Below are 22623 nucleotides of genomic sequence, written 5' to 3' on the forward strand. Positions count from 1 at the left end.
TATTAAAATTTCCAGGTTCATATATAGATGCCATCAGAAGTGCACCAAGCAACCCTCATAACATTTATTAACCACTTGCTTACTGGGCACTTAAACCCCCCTCCTGCCCAGACCAATTTTCAGCTTTCAGCGCTGATGCACTTTGAATGACAATTGCGCGGGCATACAACACTGTACCCAAATGAAATTTTTATCATTTTATTCCCACAAATAGAACTTTCTTTTGGTGGTATTTAATTACAGCTGGGAGTTTTATTTTTTGCTAAACAAACAAAAAAAGATGCAAAATAAAAAAAAATTTAAAATCATGTTTAATAGTTTGTTATAAAATTTTGCAAACAGGTCATTTTTCTCCTTCATTGAAATGCGCTGATGAGGCGGCACTGGTGGGCACTGATAGGCGGCACTGGTGGGCACTGATAGGCGGCACTGGTGGGCACTGATAGGCGGCACTGATAGGCACAGTTAAGGCGACACTAAAAGGCACGGATAAGGTGGCACCGATAGGCACAGACAAGACAGTACTGATGGGCACAGATAAGGCGGCACTGATGGGCAAAGATGGGCACTGATAGGTGGCACTGATGGGTGGCACGGATGGGTGGCACGGATGGGTGGCACGGATGGGTGGCACTAAGGGGCACTGATGGGTACCACTGATAGATGGGACTGATGGGCACTGATAGGTGGCACTGATAGGTGGCTCTGATAGGTGGCACTGCTGGGCACTAATGGGCACTGGTAGATGACACTGATGGGCACGGATATGTGGCACTGAGGTGCAGCAATGTTTTTGAGGCAGATTGTGGGCACTGATAGGTGGCACTGTGGGCACTGATGTATGGCACTGTGGGTACTGATGTATGGCACTGCTGGGTGGCACTATGGGCACTGATGGGTGGCACTGCTGTGTGGCACTTTATTAATCATCTGGGGGTTACTGGCAGGAGGCAGGTGGGCACTTATACGCTGGCCGTGATCGGGACTGATGTCCCGATCACGGCCACCAGTGATCGGCTTTTTTTTTCTCCTGACAGCGCGAGGAGGAAAATGATCAGCTGTCATTGGCTGACAGCTGATCACGTGGTAAGGGGTCGGGATCGAGGTTAAAGAAAAAGTATCACTTTTATTTTACAGTATTCAGCTTCCGATGGGACCAAGTGCATGTAGTACAGTGGAACCTTGGATTAGGAGCATAATCCATTCCAGGGGAATGCTTGTAATCCAAAGCACACGCATATCAAAGCGAGTTTCCCCATAGAAGTCAATGGAAACGAAAATAATTTGTTCCGCATTGACTTCTACTGCATGCAATACCGCATGTGGCCAGAGGTGGGAGGGCGCCAGAGAGCCTCGAAAATACTCGGGCACAGCTCAGCTGAACTCAGAAAGGCTCGGGAACGGAGTATTTCCGAGTATTTCCGAATGGCTCCGAACCATTCCGAGTGTCACCGGCGCCTCAGCACCTCTGGTCAAATGTGGTACTGCACACCCGATTAGCTTAAATTCTGCTCGTTTTGCGAGACAACACTCGCAAACCGAGTCGGAATTTAAAAACAAAAGTTGGTCGTCTTTCAAAACGCTTGTTAACCGTGTTACTTGTAAACCAAAGTTCCACTGTACTCTTCCTAGGTGCCATGTAAGGATAGCTACAATGTCAGACAGGGTGCCTCTCCCTGGCGCCAAGCCATCCAAAACCACTACTAGCAAAAAGATGGCTCTTTTGCTAATCAAGCCCCTGTCTCGGGCTCCCAGACCTTGCCCAATGCACGCCTCACCTCCCTCTACATTCCTCTTGCCGCTGATTGCCTGGTTACAGGGTTGGCGGCTTATAAACACCAGAGGATTCCCACAATTTCCCTATTTTGCAGTGCTAAAACCGTGGATCTGAGTCACACCACAAATTAATAGTCCAGACACAATTTTATCACACTGTAAGGTCAGGTAGCAGATCACATGAAGAAGTCAACGCATTTCAGGGGTGTTTCAACAAGTATGGCAACCAAATCAATTTCTGACAAGTCTTGTGTCTGATATTATCCACTTGCCGACTGCCTAACAGGGAAAATACATCATTACTTTGATGTTAAATACCGGTGCAGCTAGATGCCATAGCCCCGTTATTTTATTTTCCCTTAGGCACCAGTCTTTCAGATAAAAGTGGTCCCTGCGGCAGATTCACAGCAGGATCACTTTTAGAAGCTGCGGTAGAGGTGACCCCCTCCTCCCTCCCTCCCACCGCTTCCCTGTGGTTACCGATCGCTGAGCCCAGGAACCATCCGGCTCTGGCAGAGTCTTGGCATAGAGATAAGCGATGGCAAGATGACCACCACTCATCCCTATGCCCTTGGAGGACCGGAGCGACGTCACTTCTGGATCTCGGGCCATGTAAACATGTTTTTTTTTTCCTTTGATCTTTTGCTTTTAAGGGTAAAGAAGAGATGTGGGGTCTTTTAGACCCTAGATCTCTCCATAAAGAGGACCTGTGCATGCTGTATTGTTATCGCAAGGGATGTTTAAATTGTTTGCAATAGCAATAAAAGCGATCAAAACATTTTTTGGATAAAGGGACAGTGTAAAAGTTAAATAAAGTAATAAAAAAATGTTTAAAGCGGGCACCTCCCCATGCTCGCGCACAGTAGTGAGCGCATAAGTAGGTCACACCCACATATGTAAACGGTGTTTGCACCACACATGTGAGGTATCGCTGCGAACATCAGAGTGAGAGCAATAATTCTATTACTTCTCTGTAACTCTAAAGTGTTAACCTGTAAAAAATACATCGCCTATGGAGATTTTTAGGTACCGTAGTTTGGCGCCATTCCATGAACGCGTGCAATTTTAAAGCATGACATCTTAGGTATACATTTACTCAGCGTAACATCATATTATACAAAAAAAATTGGTGTACATATTCATTTTTTTTTGTTCATTAAAGTGTATTTTTTACAAAAATATTGCGTTTGAAAAACTGCTGTGCAAAAACGATGGGACATAAAAAAATTGCATTGACTGCCATTTTATTCTCTGGGGTCTCTGATAGGAAAATAATATTTGGGGGTTCTAAGTAATTTTCTAGCAAAAAATCCAGATTTTTACTTGTAAACAACAAATGTCAGAAAAAGGCCTGGTTCTTAAAGCGGAGTTCCACACAAAAAGTGGAACTTCCGCTCATTTGTTTCCTCCCCCCCCCCCTCTGGCACATTTCAGGGGGGAGGGGCGGAACGGGTACCTGTTTTTGACAGGTCCTTGTCCTCAATTCCGGGAGTGCCATCCCTCGGAAGTTCGCCCCCCCCCCCCCCGCTTTCCCTTGCTGCCGGGCCAATTAGAAAGCAGCGCAATTTTCACATGCGCAGTAGGGAACCGTCTGTTAACCTGAAAAGCTGCACTGCCGGTTTCCCTTAGTGGTGATGGCGGCGGCAGCTCCTGACAGCCAATCTGAAGATCAGCTGGGGGCCCCCATTGCGGATAGATAAGTGTCCATGTATTAAAAGTCAGTAGCTACAGTATTTGTGGTACACTAAAAACTTGCTAATTTACATTGTGACTCTGTAACTGACTGATTTTTGCTTTTAAGATCCCAGGAGGGATCGGATGTCTTTGTCATTGTTTTTTTTATCCACCATTTAATAAATGACTTTCATGTTTTACCATATTATAAGTTTCTTTGGTGCGCTGTATCCTGCCGGTTGTTTTTTTACACATTGTGTTTGGAACTGTTAAAGACTGTTGCCATAGGAGACAGCATTTCTACACATGCATATGTAGCGTCTTGCTGGATGCCTTTTCCTGCATGGCTGTTCTCCTGTTGAAGTCTCAGAGTCTGCCAATTAATCTTGCAACTAACTAAGGGTGTCCGGGCCCTAACCCTCTCTCCCAAAGTTCTGTTAAGAGAAATAAAATCTCTTTTGCATTTAAGAAGTGTCCGGCGCACAATGAATCTAACTGCTTTGCACCCACCATGCCTCACAACCCACTACATACAGAAGGATGTCAGCTATCTCTGGCCCTGAAGGATCTCATTAGACTGAAGGAGGCCTGGGACCTTGCTACATGTATGCAGGCAGGTGAGGTCTTCTTTCTCCACTGCACATGGTGCTCAACTGCAGTGGCACTGCAGAGGAGAGGTAGTCAAGAAGAATTTGGTTTCTCTATGGTGTCCTGAGACACAGGTGGTAGCTATTCAATTGGATGAGTGTGCTCCATGTAACTCTGGCAGGCATCTCGGGTCAGGTAGAATCTAAGACCCTGGCTCCTGGGCTTGGCGTGCATTTTGCATGTGGATAGAGTCAGGACAGGTCATCCATATGTCAGGCACAGTGCTTAGCATCTGGGAGAGGTTCCAGAAGAGTAGGGAAAGTGCAAGGACATTCTATCCTTCCTGGAAGCCTCCCCACATGGGTTTAAGCTGGCTAGGCCGCATTCTGTCCCTCTAGGGCAGGGGTCTAAAACTGGCGGCCCTCCAGCTGTTGCGGAACTACAAGTCCCATCATGCCTCTGCCCATATTAGTCATGATTGTAACTGTCAGCTAAGAATGAGCTCCGGCGTGTTCGCACACCCCACGTGCAGAGCCCGCCAGTTGGCGCAGCGCTGCGCTAATCACAGGCAGTGAGACATTTCCCGATCTCTGCAGCCGCGCATCAGGGCAATGTCTCACTGCCTGTGATTAGCGCAACGCTGCGCCGACTTCCTGGTCAATACAGTTCTGTTTCCTGCATCTGGTCTTGAGTGTTTTCTGCTGCACCACCCACACGTACATACCAAAGGGTCAGTTTTTAGCACCTCAAACTTAAAAAAGGTTCTATCAACCTTAAAAATATATAAGCCTGCTGGGCATTTTTTAAAAGCCATGGAGGGCATTATTGTTTAAACAATTTTGATTTCGCACATAAATTCACATGGACCCCGAATCTCAATCCTGCAGGATTTGTTTCAAACCCATGGTAGCGGTGAATCCTATCTTCATACCTAGTGACGATAATGATTTTGGGATAAGTCTCGTGAAAGTGGTTTGAGGACATTTTGGGCCATCCACTGGGGGTCTGTAATACAAATTTAAAAAAACCTCTGCCTTAGAACATCTGCCAGGGTTTTATTGTTGTAGGCCCCCATTTGGAAAATTCCTCTCACTTCCTCTTCTTAATGATGGGGGTATTTTGAGACAGAATTTGAGCATTAATAAGTACACAGACAACAGTAAGGAAAACTAATAGGAGGTTCAAACGCTTCCCCACTCTGTCCAAGACTAACAAAAAAAGTTTTGGCTGGAGTACCATCTGAGTACATTGTTGAAAGTTGTGTTGGCTAATTTGTGATCTGAGTGTTACCTGAAGGGGTGCCCAAGGGTGTGTTGTTTGGAGCCCGAATTGTCCGCTGTAGCTGGGGTCCTCCTGTGTCCTCCTCCCCTGGCTCAGAGTCTGCAGAAAAATAAATTTAAAGGTGATCAATGGTCACAGCATCCACTCCAGCATTGTAATAACAATACAAATAATAGTTATATTTGACAATCCAATATGAGATTACTTTTTAAAAAAATCTCCTTTTGTGTTGTGAGTGCTGTCTGTCTGCTGTCTGTCTTTCCACAAGTTCCTGGATTCCCAGCATGCTTTGCAGCTTCTCCTCAATTTCAGAGGACTACATATCCCATGGTACCTTGCTGTCTGCAAGCAGTGATTCCTGTACTGACCGCACCTCCTGAAACTCCTCCTCTCAGCTTCTCTGTAGATCAGAAGCATACCTCCAAACTTTTTGAGATGGGAATCAGGGACACCCATCAGCAAATGTATGCAGGCATAGGACACACCCCTTGCCACGCCCCTTAAAAGGAGCATTGCACAAAAAAAACAAGATTGGTTGAACCCACAAGTGTTTTTTTTTAACCCTACTATTCCTTTATATGGGCTTTTGGAATTTTCAAATGCAGCAAATTAGAAATCAGATGAAAGGTTTAGCACTGGAAAACACTTTTTTTATAGATAAAAAGTGCATTTTATACACATCTATAAAGAGCAGACCAAAATGAGGGACTAATGAGGAGGAATGAGGGACAGAGGGACATTGTTCCAAATCAGGGACAGTCCCTCGAAATCAGGGACAGTTTGGAGCTATGCGGAAGGCAGGATCTGTGAAATGTGTGGCACAGCAGTGCTACTCACAGGGCAGAGTGACTACGGGTCACAGAATTCAAGGAAGTAAATGTGTGCGAAACTTCACAAAGTAGGTTTACAAACTTCAAGGTCAATAAGGCCGCGTACACACGGGCGGACTGTTCGCCCAACTTTGTCCGCTGAACAGTGTTTCAGCGGACAGTCCGCTCGTGTGTGGGCTTCAGCGGACAGTCTGACGAACAAAGTTTTTCGGAATTTCCGTAAGACAGTCCGCTGAAACTTGGTTTCAGCGGACAGTCCGCTCGTGTGTAGGCTTGTTCGACAAACTAAGTTTTGCGCATGCTCAGAAAGGATTTACACGGTGAAGGTTGCATTGCAGTGTATTGGACGTCGTATTTCTCATCCCGTCGAACGTGCCGTTCACGTCATCGCGCACGCTTTCAGCGGACTGTTCGTTCATCGTGTGTGGTCAAGTCCGTTCATGCAAATTTTGAGCGAACTGTTTGTCGGATTGTTTGACGAACAAAGTTGGGCGAACAGTCCGCCCGTGTGTACGCGGCCTCAGATTAATAGAAGTAGGCTAGAAATAATTGAAATAAAATGCAGAATAGAGTATAGGATTTTCAATTTTGACTACAGACACACTTTAAAGGGGCGTTCCAGCCATTTAAAAAATAAAAATAAAAAAATCAGCAGCTACAAACACTGACTTTTAATAAGGACACTTACCTGTCCAGCGAGCCCACGATGTCGGCCGCCCCGAGGCTGATCTGTCCCTCATATCTTGTCCCAGCACCGCCATCCTCACTAAGGGAAACAGGCAGTGGAACCTTGCCGCTTCACTGCCCGTTTCCTACCCCCGTTTCCTACTGCACATGCGCGAGCCTCGCGGCGCATTGTGAATGGCCCCGTTATGGTCGCTCGCCGAGGAGGAAGAATTGAAGAAACAGCGTCGTGGAATAGGAAGAGGCAGATTAGGAAGACTGCCTAGCAACAGAGGTTTCTGATGAGTAAATTTTTTTTTTTTCAAATGGTTTTTTTTTTTTATATTTTTTTAGGGTGGCCCTCGACTTTAACTTTGCTAAGAAATTGTGTCCAATCCTTGTCATTGTACAGGGGGATACCTGAACAGGTTTACTTGGAGCGGTGGATCTTTTAACCACTTCAATACAGGGCACTTAAACACCTTCCTGCCCAGACCAATTTTGAGCTTTCAGCGCTGTCGCACTTTGAATGACAATTGCGCGGTCATGCTACACTGTACCCAAATGAAATTTTTATCATTTTTTTCCCACCAATAGAGCTTTCTTTTGGTGGTATTTGATCACCTCTACGGTTTTTATTTTTTGCGCTACAAATAAAAAAATACCGAAAATTTTGAAAAAAAAAATGTTTTTTTTTGTTTCAGTTTCAAAACTTTGTAAATAAGTACGTTTTCTCCTTCACTGATGGGCACTGATGGGGGCTACACTGATGGGCACTGATAAGGTGGCACTGATGGGCACCAATGTGGCACCAATGAAGTAGCACTGATAGGCGGCACTGATGGGCGACACGGATGGGCGACACGGACGGACACTGATAGGTGGCACAAATTGGCACTGATAGCTGGCACAGATGGGCGGCACGGATGGGCGGCACGGATGGGCATGGATAGGCGGCACAGGTGGGCATGGATAGGCGGCACAGGTGGGCATGGATAGGCGGCACAGGTGGGCATAGATAGGCGGCACAGGTGGGCATGGATAGGCGGCACAGGTGGGCATGGATAGGCGGCACAGGTGGGCATGGATAGGCGGCACAGGTGGGCATGGATAGGCGGCACAGGTGGGCATGGATAGGCGGCACAGGTGGGCACTCATAGGCGGCACAGGTGGGCACTCAGACGGCACAGGTGGGCACTCATAGGCGGCATCGGTGTTATAGTAATGGATGCCAATCAGTGCCAAACAATAATGCATGCCAATCAGTGATGCCCATTGTGGCCACTGATTGGCATCCATTATGGGCACTGATTGGCACCCATTGTGTTGACTGGCACCCTGGTGGTCTAGGGAGGATTATGGATTTTTATTACCTTTTCCCTGGTGGTCTAGTGGTGTCCCTGGTGGTCCAGTGTGGGCATCCTCGGGGGGGCTGTGCTGATAATAGATAGAGGAGAGCCGATCGGCTCTCCTCTACTCGCGTCTGACAGACGCGAGTGAGGGAAAGCCGATCACCGGCTCTTCCCATTTACACTGTGATCAGCCGTGATTGGACACGGCTGATCACATGGTAAAGAGTCTCCGTCGGAGACTCTTTACCGAGATCGTAGTTGCCGGGTGTCAGACTGACACCCCGCAACAACGATCGCCGAGATGCTCATAATCCTAATCACGTCATATGACGTCCGGTTAGGATAATGAAACCACTTTGCCGCTGTCAATTTGTAATAGGGCGGGCGGCAAGTGGTTAATATAACATATTCAAGTGTAATTGTCCTTTAGGTTGGTTACTTACATCAGGTGCCCAGAATTTGATGATACAAAAAATAATTGTTGACCTTTTTTTAGCTCAAAAAAGGAAGTGCAACAGCTGATAGCAACCAATAAGAATTCCAATTTGATTTGTGTCCCCATTAGGTCATTTTCTTCTACTGCTTGTTCCAGAAACTTTGATAGGAAGTGACTGAAAATCTCCCCAAAGTAAAAGGGAAGTGCCATCTTGGACAGTTGTAACGCTCACCTTCTGTCTTAGTGACAATCATAACATTTACCTTCACTTTTTGCCCATTGGCAATGGTCACTATGACAAGATAGTGGGTTGGATTTTCCCCAACTGAGACTCAGACAGTAATGATACATGAAAATAGTTTTGAGGCATGCCTGTAATTAGTTTTAGTTTTTTATATAATTAAACAATTGAATGAACATTTTCCAAGAGTGGCGATTCCATAAATTTTTCCAGGGGTTGTAGAACTAAGTTTGTATACCACACTCAGGCCAAATTCTTGATTTTGTATCATTCAATCGTGTGCAAGCAAAAATGCTGTTTTTTTTTTTTTTTTTGTTTTTTTCCTTGCATGTGATTGGGTATTCTTTGCAAAATGAATATTTACCTCATTTACAAAGCTCTGGAGCAACTGCACTTGCAGAGTGCACAGACTATTTGCCTTTAGTAAATCAACCCCAGATTTTCTTGCAATATAGTGCACACATGTTTTGTAGGATTAGACTTCCTTCGTCAGGGCAGATAAGAAGCAGTCTTGCAATTATAGGTAGTGATAAAAAGGAATCACAGGAGATTTACTAAAACTGGAGCACTCAGAATCTGGTGCAGCTGTGCATGGTAGCCAATCAGCTTCTAACTTCGGCTTGTTCAATTAAGTTTTAGCAATAAAACCTGGAAGCTGATTGGTTTCTATGCAGAGCTGCACCACGTGTTCTTGCCTTAATATCTACAGTGGTGTGAAAAAGTGTTTGCCCCCTTCCTCATTTCCTGTTTCTTTGCATGTTTTTCACACTTAAGTGTTTCGGAACATCAAACCAATTTAAACAATAGTCAAGGACAACACAAGTAAACACAAAATGCAATTTGTAAATGAAGGTGTTTATTATTAAAGGTGAAAAAAAATCCAAACCATCATGGCCCTGTGTGAAAAAGTGATTGCCCCCTAAACCTAATAACTGGTTGGGCCACCCTTAGCAGCAACAACTGCAACCAAGCGTTTGCGATAACGTTCAATGAGGCTTTTACAGCGTCCTGGAGGAATTTTGGCCCACTCATCTTTACAGAATTGTCCTAATTCAGTTACATTAGAGGGTTTTCGAGCATGAACAGCCTTTTTAAGGTCATACCACAACATCTCAATAGGATTCAGGTCAGGACTTTGGCTAGGCCACTCCAAAGTCTTCATTTTGTTTTTCTTCAGCCATTCGGTGGTGGACTTGCTGGTGTGTTTAGGATCATTGTCCTGCTGCAGAACCCAAGTTTGTTTCAGCTTGAGTACACGAACAGATGGTCGGACATTCTCCTTCAGGATCTCTTGGTAGACAGCAGAATTCATAGTTCCTTTTATCACGGCAAGTCTTCCAGGTCCTGAAGCAGCAAAACAGCCCCAGACCATCACACTACCACCACCATATTTTACTGTTGGTATAATGTTCTTTTTATGAAATGCAGTGTTCCTTCTACGCCAGATATACTTGGACACACACCTTCCAAAGAGTTCCACTTTTGTCTCATCGGTCCACAGAATGTTGTCCCAAAAGTCTTGGGGATCATCAAGATGTGTTGTGGAGAAATTGAGACGAGCTTTGATGTTCTTTTTGCTCAGCAGTGGTTTTCTCCTTGGAACTCTGCCATGCAGGCCATTTTTGCCCAGTCTTTTCCTGATGGTGGAGGCATGAACGCTGACCTTAACTGAGGCAAGTGAGGCCTGCAGTTCCTTGGACGTTGTTGTGGGGTCTTTTGTGACCTCTTGGATGAGTCGTCGCTGCGCTCTTGGGGTAATTTTGGGCGGCCGGCCACTCCTGGGAAGGTTCACCACTGTTCCATGTCTTCGCCATTTGTGGATAATGGCTCTCACTGTGGTTCGCTGGATTCCCAAAGCTTTGGAAATGGCTTTATAACCCTTTCCAGACTGATAGATCTCAATTACTTTCTTTCTCAATTGTTCCTGAATTTCTTTGGGTCTCGGCATGATGTGTAGCTTTTAAGGATCTTCTGGTGGACCTTACTGTGTCAAGCAGCTCCTATTTAAGTGATGCCTTGATTGTGAACAGGTGTGGCAATAATCAGGCCTGGGTGTGGCTAGAGAAATTGAACTCAGGTGTGGACAACCACAGTTAGGCCTCTTTCACACCGACGTGCCGTTCAGGCCCGCCTGTCAGTTTTTCAGGCGGACCTGAACGGGTGCTCCATAGAGCTCTATGGAGCGTCGGATGTCAGCGGTGACATGTCCGCTGACATCCGACCCGCTCCGATCCGAAAAAGTGTGACGGAGGAAAAAGCTATTTTTCCATCCGTCTGCGGATCGGATGACGACGGGCACTGCGGTCCGTCGTCATCCGATCTCCCATAGGGGAGAGCGGCGCTGTGACAGGTCCGTCCCTGCGCAGTGTGCAGAGACAGACCTGTCATCTCTCTGCTCAGCGGGGATCGGCGGAGTGATCCCCGCTGAGCAAACGGACATCCACGGGGCGGATCAGAACTGATCCGCCCCGTGTGAAAGGACCCTTATAGTATGTTTTAACAAGGGGGGCAATCACTTTTTCACACAGGGCCATGATGGTTTGGATTTTTTTTCACCTTTAATAATAAACACCTTCATTTACAAATTGCATTTTGTGTTTACTTGTGTTGTCCTTGACTATTGTTTAAATTGGTTTGATGTTCCGAAACACTTAAGTGTGACAAACATGCAAAGGAACAGGAAATGAGGAAGGGGGCAAACACTTTTTCACACCACTGTACCTTCAGGCCTGGTTCACATCTAGGCATTTTTTTGTGCATTTTGTTTGTTTTGCAGAATCACACTACAGTTCATTTAACATGGATTCCTATGGGTCGTGTTCACATCTGTGCATTTTATGGAAAGAGCCAGGAACTTTTTTTCTGTTTTTTGGTTCCATAGACTTCAATGGATCAAAATAATGTCTTAAAAAAATGCAAAATGCATCTGGAATATGCAAACTGTAACATGCATAGGTGTGAACCAGGCCTAAGGCTGGATTCACACCTATGCATTTTTAGTGCTTTTTGCATTTTGCAGATTTGCACTACAGATTGTGTTCCATAGGAAACCATGATAAATGGATTGCAGTGCAAATCTGCAAAATGCAAAAAGCACTAAAACTGCATAGGTGTGAATCCAGCCTTAAAACTGTCATTTTCATAACTTTTGGAAATGGCAGCAAAAACTTGGCTGTGCCAGTAAATTTTTGGGTGTCGTGTCAGTGAATTTCAATCTGGCAGGTTGGCTTGGCAACACTGCCCGCAATTCAAGTGTGTGTGTGTGGGGGGGGGGGGGGTTTGAAGGCGGGGGGACTGCGGAATGTGACCATGTTTTATGTTATACCATAAATATCAAACATGGTCAAGAATAGGCGTCTCCAAACTGCGGCCCGAGGGCCAGATGCGACCCTTTGCTTGCCCTTTTTCCGGCCCTTTGGCCACTTTTCCTTCTACTGATACAAGACACTATTCCTTCCATTGACATCAATGATGGGGGACTATTCATCCCACTGACACCAGCAATGGGGGACTATTCCTCCCACTGACACCAATGATGGGGCACTATTCCTCAAACTGAGACCAATGATGGGGCACTATTCTTCCCACTGACATCAACAATGGGGCACTATTCCTCCCACTGACACCAATGATAGGGCACTATTGCTCCCAATGACACCAATGATGGGGCACCATTTCTCCTACTGACACCAGCAATAGGGCACTATTCCTCCACTGGCGCCAATGATGGGGCACTAATCCTCCCACTGACATCAACAATGGGGCACTATTCCTCCCACTGACACCAATGATGGGGCACTATTCCTCAAACTGAGACCAATGATGGGGCACTATTCCTCCCACTGACGCCAATGATGTGGCACTATTTCTTGCACTGACACCAATGATAGGGCACTATTGCTCCCAATGACACCAATGATGGGGCACTATTTCTCCTACTGACACCCGCAATAGGGCACTATTCCTCCACTGGCGCCAATGATGGGGCACTAACCCTCCCACTGACACCAATGATGGGGCACTAATCCTCCCACTGACACCAATAATGGGGCACTATTCCACTCACTGACACCAATGATGGGGCACTATTTCTCCCACTGACACCAATGATGGGGTGCTATTCCTCACACTGCCGCTAATGATGGGGCACTATTTCTCGCATTGACACCAATGATTGGGCACTATTCCTTCCACTGACACCAATGATGGGGCACTATTCCTCCCAATGACACCAATGATGGGGCACTATCTCTCCTTGTGACACCAGCAATAGGGAACTATTCCTCCCACTGACGCCAATGATGGGGCACTAATCCTCCCACTGACACCAATGATGGGGCACTATTTCTCAAACTGACACCAATGATGGGGCACTATTCCTCCCACTGACACCAATGATGGGGCACTATTCCTCCCACTGACACCAATGATGGGGCACTATTCCTCCCACTGACACCAATGATGGGGCACTATTCCTCCCACTGACACCAATGATGGGGCACTATTCCTCCCACTGACGCCAGTGATGGGGCACTATTTCTCAAACTGACACCAGCAATATACTCATCCCCCTAATGCCAATGTATTGTTTAATCCCACTGACACCCACTGACACCAGGATAATTTCTACCCATAGTTCCCCCCGTAAAGTCTGGAGGACAGTAAACTGGCCCCTTGTTTAGAACAATTGGAGACCCCTGGTCAAGAAGATGGAATTAACCTTTAGATAGAAGTACACAACTTTTGTGAACATTATATGCTGTAGGCAGCAATCATGAAATCACATTTGCTACATTTATTGCCATAAATAAGAATGTTCAATGTATTCGACTGCTGAACAAAGTCGGTGAAACATGCACAAGTAGCGGGAGTAACGGTAAAAGCTGGCTACGTACCATAGCTATGTTTCCTGCAGGAGCGGAATACTTCGCTTCCATAGGGGCAGCGAGAGAAAGAGACACATCACAAACTGTTAGTAAGAGCACAAGAAGCAGAAATATACAGGGACATACAGATCCACTCACACACATCATACTGGGCACACAGACATTACAGACTCTTCAAGCATTCCAGGCATGGCCACAATTGGTATTCAGCTCTGTGCCATGCTGGAAGATTGCTATTCCTGAATATGACCCCTAGAGGTCACCAGCGAATGCATATTCCTCTAAAATTACAGCCGGCGTCTCCATGTATTTATGCAAAATAGATGCAAGTGCTTGTTCTTAGATGAGGACGCAAATAATTTTAATGGATGACATAATATTTTTCCATTGACAGCATGCACCTGTTTTCTTGTCTGTTTGGATTGTCATGTGCTATAGATGTGCCACTCTATACATACATGCCGTCTGTCCCGGATCTGCCAGGACTAGACCGCCGTCTTGGCCCTCTGTCCCACCAATGATGTGTCCCAGGCCATGTCCCGGGATCACAGTACTAAGATTTGTTGAGCTTCTACACATACGCTTTAACTAAAAAAAGGCAATAATTGCAGGGATCGGGGCCACAAGTGCCCCCTGTATATTTAGAGGTAAGGTTTGGGCAGAGTGAACCTGTAATTTGGGTGTGATTTGAGTGCACCCAACCAGAAAATGGGCAAGCGAAATGTGGACCATGGGCCCCGGGGTAACAGTGTCCCAGGAGAGGGACCATAATGTTGGTAACTATGCCCAGAGACCTTTAGAGGAAGATTCTGTATTGAGGGAGTACTAATAGAAGTGGTGACCTAGAGCACTGGTGGTCAACTAAGGAGAAATAAGGGGCCTCAACTGTGGCCCCTGACATCAGCAACGGGCTGCACATTGTATTCAGTATATGTAATGCTACAGGAGACTATCAAAGGCTGCAGATATGATACAGGAGATGGTCAGAGACTGCAGACATACTACCGAAGATGGTCAGAGACTGCAGACATATTGCAGGAGTTGATCAGAGATTGCAGACATGATACATGAGATGGTCAGACACTGAAGACATGATACATGGCTTGGTTAGAGACTGCAGACATATTACAGGAGTAGGTCAGAGACCGCAGACATATTGAATGAGATGGTCAGAGACTTCACACATGTTACAGGAGATGGTCAGAGACTGCAGACATGATACATGAGATAGTCAGAGACTGCAGACATATTACTGGAGTTGGTAAGAGACTGTAGATATGTTATAGGACTTCGTTAGAGACTGCAGGCATATTGCAGGAGATGGTCAGAGACTGCAGACGTATTACAGGAGATGGTCAGCAGGGCTGGACTGGGACAAAAATTTGGCCCTGGACTTCATCCAGACCGGCCCACTCCAATTTTGCAAACACACACAAAAACAGTATAGTGCGCACTTGCACGAGAGTGACGTCATCACGGCCCGGCTAGACACATAGCAGGAGTATGCAAACTCAGAAGCCGACAGCACACTGCTGGTGATCTTTTATTTTCCAGCCCCCCCACCCCCTGGTGTCCCCCTGTCACCTGCCCGAAGTCTGGCTCTGCATTATATATTTTAAAATAAACAACTAATGCGCACACCTATTTTTGATCAACCGCAGTAATGAGAAGCTGCCAACATCAAACAGGTTTAAGCCCCTTTCACACAGGACGGATCAGTATTGATCCGCCCCGTGATGATCCGCTCGCTCAGCGGGGATCGCTCCGTTGTCCCCGCTGAGCTGGCTGCGGACAGGGCGGTCTCCGCACACTGTGCAGGGACCGCCCTGTCAGATCTCTGCTCTCCTCTATGGGGATCGGATGCGCACGGACCGTCTGTCCATGTTCATCCGATCCGCTGTGCAGACTGTTGCGGAGGCGGATGAAATCTGGTGTCTGCGGATGTTCATCCGCAGACACCCGCTATCCCATAGGGATGAATGTATACCCGTATTTCATCTGCAAACGGATGGATGAAATACGGACATATCATCCGCATGTGTGAAAGGGGCCTTACACAAAGCCACAGATAAATTGAATATATAGCAAAGGATGTGATGCTAACCAAAATAACATAAAAAAAATCCATTTGGTGCAAATAATGATTCAAATAATACAAAAAATCCAACATAGCTAAAAGTACATCAAACGTGTCAATTAATATTGAAATGTGCATAAAAAAAATTTCAGCAAAAAATTCGTATATAAACGATGCTTATAATTAAAACCATTTTATCCAAACTATGTCCTTGGTATTAAAGTGCAAAAAGAGTGCAAAAAAGGGGGGTTTTTAATTATAAGCATTTTTATATATGATTTTTTTGCTGAAAATATTTTTATGCACATTTTAATATTAATTGACAGTTTTGGTGAACTTTTAGCTATGTTGGATTTTGCATATTATTTTAACCATTATTTTCACCAAATGAATTTTTTATGTTATTTTATTTAGGACCACATCCTTTGCTATGTATATATATATATATACACATACACACAGCCATATTCTGTATACAGCTATATATATATATATATATATATATATATATATATATATATATATATATATATATATATATACAGCCATGTGCTATATACAGTATTCAATGGGCCGGCCGGTTACCTGGATGGGTTCCTGCAGCACCGCCATCCTCCAGGCTCCCTCGTCTGCTCCGGGGACTTCTCTGCCTGTCGGCTGCTCTCATGGCGGCCCCCGGCTCATTTAAACTCACAGCGTCCGTTACCGCGGGGGCCGCCGGAGATAGCCGAGTTTTGTTCGCTGTCGGAGAGGAGCAGGGCGGGGGAAGCCGAGCGGTGGCGGAAAAGGACGACTGTGGGCCGGAGGTGGCCGAAGATGTGTTATGAGAGCGCCGAGTGGGGGCGGAAAGAGCCGAAGTGCGCCGCGCTGTTCTCGGAAGTACAGCGGTGCTCAAATGAATGGCTGTGCGAGTAGCGCAGCCATTCATTTGGCTAGGCTGTCACTGAAACCGGCCCACTGAGCCATCGGCCCACCGGGAATCTCCCGGTAGTCCCGATGGCCAGTACATGCCTGATGGTCAGAGACTGCAGACATGATACATGAGATGTTCAGATGCTGCAGACATGTTACAGGACTTGGTCGGAGACTGCAGACATGATACAGGAGATGGTCAGAGACTGTAGACATGATACATGAGATGGTCAGATGCTGCAGACATGATACATGAGATAGTCAGAGACTGCAGACATATTACTGGAGTTGGTCAGAGACTGTTGACATGATAAATGAGATGGACAGATGCTGCAGACATGTTACAGGACTTGGTCAGAGACTGCAGACATATTACAGGAGATGGCCAGAGACTGTAGACATGATACAGGACTTGGTCAGAGACTGCAGACATATTACTGTACATGGTCAGAGACTGGACTGCAAAAGTATTACAGGAGATGATCCGAGACTGCAGACATGATACTTGAGATGATCAGAGACTGCAGACATGATACATGATATGGTCAGATACTTCAGACATAATACAGGAGTTGATCAGAGACTGCAGATATATTACAGGAGATAGACAGAAATTACATGCCTTAATGCACCTAGATGCATTTAAATGCTTTTCTAGTCTACGTGTCAAGCATTTTTTCTGACAAAACGCTGCTGCCAAGAGGAAAGCACCTGCCAGCTATTGACACGTGAAAAAAAAAAAAAAAAAACTGTTCTCACAGTATATGGGCCTCAGCACCCGCATGAATAAAGCCTAAAAGTGAGCATCAGTATATACCTGAGTATGTTCATATCCATGGGCAGCTGTATGCAGCACCTGGGCCACCTGGGCCAATGAAATGCATTGGAAATGACGTTGCTTGGGCTCAGGCGCCCATGTGCAAGACGCCTTAACGCAGTGCCTGTTTTTACCTGCCACGTGCAGAAAGTGTCCTAGTCTAGTGTGATTTTATTGTTGTTACCTAGGCCTTGATTTTGTGAATTGTGAATAAGGCCCTGCCCATCTTTTGACCCTCCTCGGTCCAATGAAAGTGCCCAACACTACAAAGGAAGGCCCATTTTACGGCATGGGGATAACAGGCAGACGCAGTAACCCATAGCAACCGGTTAGAAACCAGCTTGTACAGGCCTGACTTCAGCAGAGCGGATTCTGTCTGGTTGCTATGGTTACTAGTCACTTCATCAGCACTGAAGCGTTAGAATTCATTAGTGAATAAGTCCATTTATATAGAATAAACGGCTTAATCGATCTCACAAAGCTTCGGGGATTTGGCCCTTAATTTTATTTTCATCATGAAAAACCAATTAGCCTGGAAAAAAAAAAAGACTTGGCATTCAGGGCCATTCATTAAAAAAAGAAGGTATTTTCCCGTCTAATGACTGCGTGTTATAGTATCTGGACCGTGTCTGGCTGCGGGTGAAATAAGGCAATTTTCATCAACGAAATAAACCCAAAAATGCCAGATTTCAGATCGCAGTATGTAGATAAGACGGGCTCGTCGTACTCAGTCAGGCTGAGGTAACCATGGTGATATGTGACCTTATTTTGTCTGCCAATATTTTGTTTTTTTTTAAGATTCTGTCCCCCAGACCGAGCGCTTATGGTGACAGTATGTGACGCTATGAAGAGATGTATACAAATCCCGTGTGAGCCACGAATAGCAGGGGTGGGGGGAAGAGGTGAATTGACCTCCTTAGGTTTGGCACCTTGGGCACATAAAATGTATCTGTAATAAGGCAATAAACATGAGGCTGTAAAGTAGAGGGGTAGGCCTGTATACTTGGTCCTTTGTAAATTAATTTACTTTACATAATTTAGGGCTCATTTACACCTGCTTCAGCCTTAAAGAGGAAGTAAACTCTGATGGGTTTACTTCCTCTTTCATTCCCTGCAAAGGTAAAGCATAATGGACTACTATGCATCGCATAGTAGTCCATTATGTGTCACTCACCTGACACATTCGGCGAAGCCGCGATGACGTCACTATCGCAGTTGACCGCGGCGCACTCAGTGCCTGTCTTTCGGCAAATATCTCCTAAACCATGTAGGTTTAGGAGATATTTCTTGGACCTACAGGTAAGCCTTAATCTAGGCTTACCTGTAGGTCAAAGTGTGTTATAAGAGTTTACAACCACTTTAACAAGGCTTTGGACAGGCTTTGTCAAAGCTCTCTGAACGCTGTCACTAAATAAAATGGTTAGCTTACAGTCCTACAGTCCTACAGTTAGCTTTTTCTTTGCTTTGCTTTGCTTCGGCTTCGCTTCAAAAATTTTACCCCATATAGCTTTAGTGGTGCTTTATAGCGTCTTCAAAGCCTTGATAGACGTTTATGGCAAAGCTTGAAGCCTCATCGAAGCCCCACTGAAGCCCCATCGAAGCCTCATCGAAACCCCATTGAAGCCTCATTGAAGCCCCGCTGAAGCCCCACTGAAGCCTCATCGAAGCCTCATCGAAGCACCACTGAAGCCCCATCAAAGCCCCACGAAGCCCCACCGAAGCCTCATCGAAGCCCCACAAAGCCCCACCGAAGCCTCATTGAAGTCCCACCAAAGCCCCATCGAAGCCCCACCGAAGCCTCATCGAACCCCCACCAAATCCCCATGAAACCCCACCGAAGCCTCTTTGAAGCTCCTTCAAAGCCCCACTGAAGCCTCTTTGAAGCCCCACCAAAGCCCCATTGAAGTCCCACCGAAACTTCATTGAAGCCTCACTGAAGCGTCTTCGAAGCCTCATTGAAGTCCCACTGAAGCCCCATCGAAGCCTCATCGAAACCCCATCGAAGCCTCATCAAAGCCCCCCAAAGCCCCACTGAAGCCCCATCGAAGCTTCATAGAAGCCTCATCAATGCTCCATCAAAGCCCCACCTAAGCCCCACCTAAGCCTCATCAAAGCCCCACCAAAGCCTCAACGAAGCCCCACCAAAGTCCCACGAAGCCCCATCGAAGCTTCATAGAAGCCTCATCAATGCTCCATCAAAGCCCCACCAAAGCCCCACCTAAGCCTCATCAAAGCCCCACCAAAGCCTCAACGAAGCCCCACCAAAGTCCCACGAAGCCCCACCAAAGCCCCACCAAAGCCCCATTGAGCCCCACCAAAGCCCTATGAAGCCCCACCGAAGCCTCATTGAAGCCCCACCAAAGTCTCATCGAAGCCCCACCGAAGCCTCATTGAAGCCCCACCAAAGCCCCCCCGAAACCTCTTTGAAGCCCCATCAAAGCCCCATTGAAGCCACACCGAAACGTCATCGAAGCCCCACTGAAGCCTCATCGAAGCCCCACTGAAGCCTCATCGAAACCCCACCAAAGCCCCTTCGAAGCCTCATCGAAGCACCAAGCAAAAGCAGGTGTAAACAGGAATGTAAGCTAACCATTTTATTTAGTGACAGGGGCTTTGACTGGTGTTCAGAGAGCTTTAACAAAGTGTGTCTGAAGCCTTCTATTGAAGCAAGTGTAAACTAGTCCATAAAGTATCCCACTTGAACAGGGCCAGACATGTGCAGAATGAAAAAATTTGTTTTGTTTCCTTATTTACATAAATTTGTTTAGTTAAATTTGTTTCATTTGTTTAATTTGTTTATTCGTTTTCTAATTGATTAAAATTTTTCGAATTAGGATCGATTTGAAAAGTTTTCAAATAGTTTTCGAATTCGAAAAGTTTTCCAATTTCCAAAGAGAATAAAATAGAATAGAAAATAAAGGAATAGCATAGAAAAAAATAGGATAGAATAGAAAAGGAAATAACAGAAAATAAAATAATATAATATCATAGAGTAAAACAGAACAAAATAGGATAGAAAATAGAAGAACATAATAGAATGGAAAATAATATAATAGAATAGAATAAAAAAAGAATAGAATAAAATAGAAAGATTATAACCATCTTCTGAGATTCGAATAGAATAGAAAACAATAAAAAAAATTAAAAAATAGAATAGAAAATAAATAATATAACCATTTTTCAAAATTCAAACAGAATCAATTTGAATTTGAAATAATAGAGTAGAATAGAATAGAAAATAATACAATAATATAGAAAAAAACAAAAGAATAGAATAGAATGGAAATTAATATAACCATCTTCCTATTCAAATCTATTCTTTTCTATTCTATTCAAGTTCAAATTGATTCTACTTGAATTTTGGGATTCTAATATATTCTATTCTATTGTTTTTCTTTTTATTCATTTTTTTTATTCTATTTTTTTTTATTAGATTCTTTTATTTGTTTATTCTATTCTTTTCTATTCTATTCTTTTCTAGTCTATTCTGCAAGGTCTGCGGTGGTATCTCCCTCAAGTGTCATCCTCGCTTCTCTGCTGGGTCCCTGGCTTGGCACTCCAGATACTCATCAAGCTTCACCCCTGCTGACCAGCTGGGTCCCTGGCTTGACACACAAGGCTGCTCTGCAAGTGTCACCTCCGCTGGTTGGGTCCCTGACTTCATCACTGCCTGAAGTTTCCAGATTCTCCACCGTGCCCGTTAGGTGAGAATGCTGCTCCGGTACTTGCTTCAGTTATTCACTATGATCCCTGCTAAAGGTGGTTGGTCTCTTTGTGGCGACAGCTTCCCTTCTACCTCCGACCACTGACAGGTTCTCCGGCTGGCAGAACCGTCACTTCTGGTTGGACTGCAAGCCGCAATTCCAACCCTACGCTGCTCTCTTACTTCTGGTTAGACCCTCAGACAGCCTGGCAGCCAGATGCCCCCCCCCCCCCCGGATAGGCCCAATCTCTGGCCTAGCAGCCCGGGGCACACGACACATGCCCATGCAGACAGCCGTCTGGGTGGCACAGAACATAGATCACCTGACCTCACCTGAATACATAGGTTCTCCCAGCAAGCCAAGGGACTGCAGAAAACCCTTGCCCATTGTCTGAGATACCCCATATACCCATAACCTGACCTTGGGTTGTCCTTCTCATATCTAGTACCACCAAGTACCCAGCCACCGAAAAGTACAACAAGGTCAAACTTAGGGAGAAATCAATGGATCTCTAACAATTGACTAAGGCAGCCATTCTCAACCAGGGTTCAGTGGGTTCCTCCAGAGGTTTCTAAGGGTTCCTTGAGCTGTGGCCGATGAACCACCTTTTTGATGGTACCTACAGAGTTCAAGGTTCACCATCACTTAGAAAAGCCAGCAGCATTACAAAATATAGTTTTAGCTGTATTTAAGGGTGTCATTCTGAACACCACTTTAAGGGGAACATTCTTCCTATGGACCACCAGTATAATGGGCATTGTTCCTATTGTCCCCTGATGAATTGGTATTAGTAAGGATTCCTTGCGACCTGAAAATTATTTTTGGGGTCCCTCAAGGGTTAAAAGGTTTAGAAAGCCTGGATTAGTACAGTAACTACTCCTGGCAAGTAGATCTGTGAGGAACATCCCTGACTAAACCCCAGGGCGCTATACTTGGATAAGAACTCTTGGGCCTCTTACACACGGGTTGTCTTGCTGCTGTGGTTCCAATCCCGGCCTTTGAGTTGAGGTCCAGCCTCCAGTCCCGTTTCCTGCAGCCTGTAAACCTCTATGATGGGTGAGATATGCTGTGGCTGGAAGGGACTGAATGTTGTAACCAGTGGTATTCGTGTTTGCGTGAACGTGAGTATCACTCGATACAACGTTCGGTCAGCCCCATCCAGCCGCTGCAGCATATTTCAGCACCTTCATAGACTTTGACAGCTGCCTTCAATGGAGCTCAAGGAAGCGCACACTAAAAAGCTGAAACTGGACAGACAGCGGCTGGATGCCTCGGTCCTTGGCATCTAAAAAAACAGAAATATTAATTTTGGGAAGGCTCGCTCTTTAATTGGAAGCCCACAGGAGGAGAAATGTAAAGTCTGCTTTGTTGTTACATAAAAGCTCA

At 45.5% G+C, this 22623-nt stretch overlaps 1 protein-coding gene across 4 annotated transcripts in view; it reads right to left on the reverse strand.

Annotated features, from left to right (window-relative positions):
• SPEG (striated muscle enriched protein kinase) overlaps positions 1-22623 on the reverse strand; it is a 496800-nt gene that overhangs the window by 270525 nt on the left and 203652 nt on the right. For 3 of the 4 annotated variants that reach the window (XM_077447841.1, XM_077447840.1, XM_077447844.1), the window contains exon 2: positions 5329-5418. In XM_077447841.1, coding sequence (XP_077303967.1) covers positions 5329-5418 — 90 coding nt within the window. Of the gene's footprint in view, positions 1-5328; positions 5419-13736; positions 13767-22623 lie in introns of all 4 variants that reach the window. The other variant, XM_077447842.1, reaches the window with a different exon arrangement.

Source organism: Lithobates pipiens, unplaced genomic scaffold, assembly GCF_037356315.1.
Source record: "Lithobates pipiens isolate NorthernLeopardFrog02 unplaced genomic scaffold, aLitPip1_a1.2 Scaffold_22, whole genome shotgun sequence".
Classification (NCBI taxonomy): Eukaryota; Metazoa; Chordata; class Amphibia; order Anura; family Ranidae; genus Lithobates; species Lithobates pipiens.